Source organism: Solanum verrucosum, unplaced genomic scaffold (assembly GCF_900185275.1).
Source record: "Solanum verrucosum unplaced genomic scaffold, falcon-dt-bn FXZP01000040.1, whole genome shotgun sequence".
Lineage (NCBI taxonomy): Eukaryota > Viridiplantae > Streptophyta > Magnoliopsida > Solanales > Solanaceae > Solanum > Solanum verrucosum.
Window position 1 is genome coordinate 2,037,626 of NW_026020323.1, and position 7,128 is coordinate 2,044,753.

The window sequence follows — 7,128 nt, forward strand, 5'->3', positions numbered from 1 at the left end:
GGACCCTCACAAATAACATCCCACAACTCACAATCTTCAGCCATTATATAGTCAAAATGCACTTTTTCCACCACCAATAGTAATGACCATTAAACAAATGTGGCTTCGTTGGAGACCGACCTTCTTGCAAGCCTAGTGGAGCAGTCATTCTTCTATAAGAATCTCTCTTGGTGTTAATCAGCTAGAGAGCACTCGCTCTGATACCAATTGTTAAGATATATGCGTCCACTAAGAGTCAATGGACCAGGTCCCTTGACACAGTAAGAACAGTAATGTAAGCACAAGCAGTAGTACACCCGTATTCAAAACAGACGAAAATGCAGATTTTGAGAAGTTGCAGGTGCAACTTACGGTCACCATCCACGGACCGTAGGTCAGACCACGGCCCGTGCTGGTGGTCCGTGGTTCACCACTGCAACCCCTCCCCAAACCAGCTCAGAAAAATTGGCTAAGTCCCGACTCACGGACAGACCCACGGTCCGTAGATCAGTCCGTGGTCTGTGTCCATGGATCAAGACCTCCTTTACCCAGCCTCTGACACGAACTACGGTTGACCAGCACGGACCGTCATTAGATCCACAGTCCGTAGGTCTGACCGTAGATGAGGATTAGCAGCCAGTTAGCTGAAATTTGTTGATAGGTCAACTTCATATGGTTATAACTTTTATCACAAAACGAATTATGTGTCCCATGACCTATGGTTAGATAGAAAATTGAATTATCTTTCCAACGCCACCGAGTTTGCTAAATTCTGACCTCCGAGTAAAAAGTTATGCTCGATTTAGTGAAGCCCTGTCGGGCAGACTCGACCTACGGACCCAATCGACGGACCGTCAGTCAGGTCCGTCAGTCACTCCGACAGCAGCTAATTCAAGGGTCTTTTGATCTTTTCCTATTTCGTTTAACCCCTAAGATACGTCGTTTAGACCCTAAATCATGAGATTTTAATCAGTTTAAACCTAGAAACATAACTAGAACTTACCTAAGTCAAATCATTAATCAAACTTAGAAGAATTAGAACGCTAAGAGGAGAAAAGAAGGTCAAGAACCCTAGTTCAAGAACGCAGCAAGGTTCCATCAGTTCCAGCCCCGAAATCAAAGGATTTCTCCGTGGAATTTGCCACCAGATATGTGGGATTTCACGAGTGGGTTCCTTTCGCCCATTAGGTCCCTAGAATTCAGTCAGATTCTTGATTCCATGATTATGAACAGACCTAGGGTTTCTAGAATTATAGCAGATCATCATGAATTAGTTATTTAAATGTTCCAAATCAGATTATCATGTTATTGCTCAGTTTATCGCATGAATTTCAGAACCCTAGCTATGTAATTCTTTAGTTCTTGAATTACACATGCTAGGTCAGATATTTCAGTATTCAGTTTTACATGCCACAGTTTATGAATGCATCATTATAAGATTAATTGTTGCATTCTCAGTTTGCATGTTCAGTTCGAGCTATCCAGTATTTACAGAAATTCAGTCATAACCAGTTAACTACTTAATTCATTGGGAGTAGCATAATACCGAGTTGGACTAGGGTTTCAGCGTACCCATATAGTCCCAGAACTACGAGCCATGTAGGTGTAAGTCCCCTCTGTGGGCACATCAGTTTAGTGATCACGCCAGCATGCCTCTATACCTCTGGCAGGGTATATTGGGTCCTCTCGATGGGGCGTATACATCGGACTCCACATTTAGCTCATGTGGTTTTATGTCGGTTATTAGTAGCTCCCACAGTTCAGTCAGACTCTATTGCATTGACCATATTTCAGTACAGTCAGTATTCAGTCTCAGCATGTTATAAATTTGGTCATTGCATCAGTTAGCTCAGTATTTAGTATTTCAAGTATCTATATCATGTTCAGATTATTTCATTGCTTTATTGCTTTGTTCAGTTATATGTTCTTTCAGCTCTACTCTATCCTACATGCTCAGTACCTCTCAAGTACTGACGCATACGTGCGCTACATCTTCTCGTGATGTAGGTTCAGGTTCTCAGTATCCAGATCACGCTTAGATCGGTTTTCGATCTTCAGTTCAGCAGCATCAGTGGTGAGTCCTCATTTTTCGAGGACTAGTGACATGTTTATCTTTATCGCTTTCAGTCTTTAGTTTCAGTTTTGCTAGATCTAGTTGGGGCATGTCCCAACATTTCTAGTCAGTTTAGAGGCTTATTTCAGACATAGTTAGATTCAGCTTAGTGTTTTGAGTTTGATATTTCTTTTGTATTAAACTCTCAGATTTGATATATTCAATTATAGTATATGGGTATTCCCCATCTCTTCAGTTTATTTATGATTTAGCTTCCGCATCAGTTTATTATCTTTAGTATGCTCATGATCATGCCAGCAGGGTTAGCTTGGGATCACTTGTGGTCCTAGGTCCCGTGTCCGCGTCTTGGGGGTAGCTTGAGGCGTGACAGTACACGTCCACTATATGTCAACGGACCAGGTCCCTTGACTCAACAAGAACAGTAACTGATATAAATGCAAAAAGTAAATAGCTGAAAGTAAAATCTGCATAAGGATTTTACGTGGAAACCCCCTTGCTCAAGGGCGCGGTGAAAACCATGACCTATCCTCACAGGATTTCAACCCAAACTTCATTTCACTCAAACGGAGCAACAATTCAGATTACAAACTCTTGCAACCTAGGAATTTAACACTAAATCCTTTCCCCCTCAATGTAGCACATCTACTACAAAGAAAGCAACTAAGCAATAACACTATTGCCCACTAAGCTACCTACTTCTTAGATAACTTAGACTTCAACTAAGCAACACACGTATTGCCCACTAATTAAACCACCACCCTCTGGACGATTTAGACTTTGACTAAGCAACAACAATGTTGCCTACTAAACCACCTAACTCTTAGATGATTTAGAATTCAACTACGCAACAACAATGTTGCCCACTAAACCACTCAACCTGACTGATCTAGACTTTTTGTATGAACTGAACAAAGATCTAATTCCTTTATAGCTTAGGAATTGATTTACAATTTAAGCACATAAGACACAAAGATCAACATACAACAAAGACGCTTCAGCACTTCATCAGTTCTCTTTGTTGAGCATGAGCAATGTTCTTCCTTGAAGATGGCCATTTCTTTTTGAGCTTATGAATTTTCAAAAATTCACAACTGTGTTTGCCAAAACTTAGGTTTGTGTTTGGAGAAGAGACTATTATCAAAGTGGACACAAACCCTTGGGACAAGGTCATTGGCTGAAAGTCTGCTGTCATGAAAGGTTGTGCACCAACCACATCAGAGTTGACAGCTGTCTTTTCGTCCTTTTCTCATTCGCAGACTTTCCGGGACCAGGTCCTTTGTTGCGTTCTTTGATGCTTGAGTTCTTGAAAAAGACTTTCTAGCTTTCTCTCTTCTTGAATGAATAATGTTGTTTGTTTATTGTTGTGTATAAATATCAGTTACCAACAAGGGTTTTGACCACTTAAACAAACAACTTCGTCCGTCCTTCCTATTGGTGAAGTACGTTGCACATCTCACCAACCAACTTGACAAGACAGCTGTAAAGCTAACTTTATAGCTTTGCACCACTTTGAATCTGGACGGAAGTACTCTGTCAAAGATCAGGTCCCTACATTTGTGAGGATTATCAAAACACTAGAATATAACAGTTCCCTTCTTTATCTTTTTGTCTTTAACAATTGACAAGTCAATAAAAAAAAATTATACAAATATCACACGTTGATTAACTTAGATTGTTGGGAATTTAATTCCACTAAACACTAGATATTTCTTATTTTCTCATTGCTGCATGTTTGTTTTTTTAAAAAAAAAAAAAATAACTATTCAAATACCAAAAAAGAGCCGATCGTAACTAAATTGCAAAAAGAGAAAAGTATTTAAATACTTATGAATAAAATAATATTTTACTAAATTACAGGATTTGCCAAAAAAAAAAACTAAAAGCAAATACATGGAAAATTTATCATTCTTAACCATGTCCATGACATACATCTTTCATCCAAGTAAGAGCTCGGAAAAATGGAGAAGAGGAGAGAATCCAATCAAAAGTATCCTTTTTTTTTAATAATCGTGGTATCTCAACTAATTTCATGCAATATCTATTACCTGAACCTCACACCAGTAATAGATACTAGGTAATTCTTGTCCACTAAAACTAGGACAAATGAAAAGAATCACCAAGTATGAGTTTTGAATTTGAGACCTCAGAATTCTCAACCACTTCATTGATCACTAGACCATACCCTTAATGCCAAAAGTATCTTATATCTATCTAGCGGAGTACTTACGATTGGTTGAGGGACATATTGTAGGAGAGTGAGAATGGATGTGTACTCTCTGAGTTGTGTTAACTTTTGGCTGCATTGGACAATCTGTTTTTGCCTTAGATATACTATATACTTTTTTATATATAAGTGGTCCAACACTCCACATGAAGTGACCAACCACTGGCAGTCATGAAATTGACTCACATACTAATTGGTTGGGTTTGGGATCTTAATAACATATCTTCATGACATGACCCTATTCAATTCAAGTGCTCCAACTGTCTACATTATGCTTTTAGCTCTGTCATCTGTGGTAACTAACTTTTACTAGTAGTTTTTTTCTTTTCCTTGCTCTCATCATTCGATATCTAGAGGTGGAATTACCTTTGTCCAAGGAGGTAGAGGTAAAAGATATTGTTTATATATAACCATACCTTTATTATATACAATATGCTCAAAATTCATTTTGGACTTTGCACATTCCTAAAGTAATGATGATTAATATTATTAGTATTTCACCACATATTCATATTATTTGATGTATATACTCTTAGGTCTTGAGAAATAATTTAGAAAACAAGTAGTTAATGTTGAGGATAAAATAGGGAAAATAAGTCTTTTTTTGATATGTTAAAAGTGAAAAAAATCTAATTTTGAAAAGTGAACAAGTAAAAATGAACAGAATAGTAAAAAAAAATTCAAATGAACAATGTTGCTATAGAGAGAATTGACTTATTTGTATGTGGTACATTTTTATATGCATAATGCATACACGTTTAACTTGGGCTTAGTTGATATTTATGTCCTTCAATTCTGGCTATGCATAAATAAATACTTCACTATTACAGTATAAAATTAAATAAGTAGACACAAGCGTCCTAGATGACAAATCTCATCTCATGTGATTTACATGTAGGACACGTGCATCTCATGCAATTTGACATATAAAATGAGTGTGTTTAATTGTTTAACTTTTAAGTGTTTATATATATATACACCTAAAATTAGACGATATAAATATGAGGTAAAACTATAGAGTATGTAGTATGCTCATGTTTTGACTCCTCCAAGCAAATATTCTCTGCCACACACTGAGTATTTGAAGTCTACTAGAGGCTTGACTAAACTAGTTCATAAAGCAAAATTGAAAGAATCTCAACTAACCTATTACACCTTTAGCTGATTTTACTAACGGATTATACCGTTGAGCCAGCTATAATAATATTGACACCTCCTTTCTTTCTCTTTCTAAAACTTAGTGCCCCCACCTCAGTCACACCATTTTCAGTCCCTCTTTTCTCTCTCCTCTTGCCGGAGAAAAGTCACACTACTTGATTATTCAATCTGGGACCTCAGATTTCTTTTTCATTATCTCCATAGCGTGCACATGAGCACAAATAAAAGAGGAATCTGACAGCCCAGCCTTTTTGTATTTCTTACTTCTTTTCTATTTGACCTCACCCTCATTTCGCATTTTCAGATATCAAAAGGGCTACTAAAAGAAAGAAGAAAACAAGAAAGAAAGTAGCAATGAGGATGTTTCTTTTGTTGTTACCTCTTGTCCTTCTTTTGAGTGCAGTAGAAACACAAGGAATCAGTGTTGTTGATTTATCTGCTCTGCGTGAAATCAAAAACAGCCTCACCGACATTACTTCCTCTTCTCCAAATGCCTTTTTTACCAGTTGGGACTTCACTGCTCCCGACCCGTGCTCGTCTTTTGCTGGAATTACTTGCTCTCTGTTCATTCCTAAACGTGTTACTACACTCACACTTGGCACTGGCCTCTCTGATTCACCTGGCCTTGCAGGGATATTATCTCCGGCTATCTCTAACCTCTCCGAGCTAACTCAACTTGTTCTTTTCACTGGGATTGTAACTGGTCCCATTCCTGACCAAATCGGAACACTCAAAAAACTCAGCGTCATCTCTCTCACGAACAATCGCCTAACTGGATCCATACCTACTTCCATTTTCACACTCCCGAATCTCCATACTCTCGATTTGAGTCACAATCAACTCACTGGTACAATCCCTGGTTCGATTTCCGAGTTATCTTCGCTGAAGGTAGTAGTTCTGGGATCCAACAAAATCTCCGGCGAGATCCCAATTATGCCGACGGAATTACTTCACTTGGATTTGAGTAACAATGAGCTATCGGGAATGTTGCCGAGGAAAACCAGAATGCCGTTAACGCTCCGTTATCTGTCAGTATCAGGAAATCGGTTGTGGGGACCACTGAGCGTCCTCGAATCACTCTCAGAGTTAGTGTACCTCGACTTAAGCATGAACCGTTTCAGTGGGACCATCCCTTCATCACTCTTCCGATCCACGTTGTCATCAATGTACCTCCAACGGAACAATTTAACCGGAAGGGTCCCACAACCACCGCTATCCTCCCCTGCCGCCACCGTATACGGCCCTGGATCCACCGTGGATCTAAGTCACAACTCACTCACTGGGGAACTCACAAATACTCTCGCCGGAGTAGAAACACTCTTCCTTAACAACAATCGGTTCACCGGAGCAGTACCGAAGGATTACGTGGAGAGTGTTTACAGTGGAAACACGAGAACTCTGTATTTGCAACATAATTACATTGCGGAGTTTCCGGTGAAAGAAGGATTACCATTGCCGGATTCAGTAGCATTGTGTTTATCGTACAATTGCATGGTTCCACCGGTGCCGGTGGGGTTCATGGCTTGTCCGGCTAGCGCCGGCGAACAGATATCGAGGCCAGTGAACCAGTGCTCTGCTTTTAATACTTCCATGGCATAAGTTTAAAAAATTGAGTTTAAGAAAGTTCAGTTTCTGTCAGCACAGCACATGATGATACATATAATACGTATACATATTTTGATTATTCAGTGTT

General features: G+C 39.0%; 1 protein-coding gene across 1 annotated transcript; it reads left to right on the plus strand.

The window, feature by feature from the left end:
* Positions 1-5,562: 5,562 nt before the first annotated feature.
* On the plus strand, positions 5,563-7,128 carry LOC125835464 (probably inactive leucine-rich repeat receptor-like protein kinase IMK2). Its single transcript, XM_049514589.1, has one exon. It carries the CDS (start codon positions 5,790-5,792, stop codon positions 7,032-7,034), a length of 1,245 nt encoding a protein of 414 aa, XP_049370546.1. The 5' UTR covers positions 5,563-5,789; the 3' UTR covers positions 7,035-7,128.

Excerpts from the sequence above, each read along its gene's own strand:
- LOC125835464 (XM_049514589.1), top strand. The coding sequence starts at position 5,790 with ATGAGGATGTTTCTTTTGTTGTTACCTCTTGTCCTTCTTTTGAGTGCA.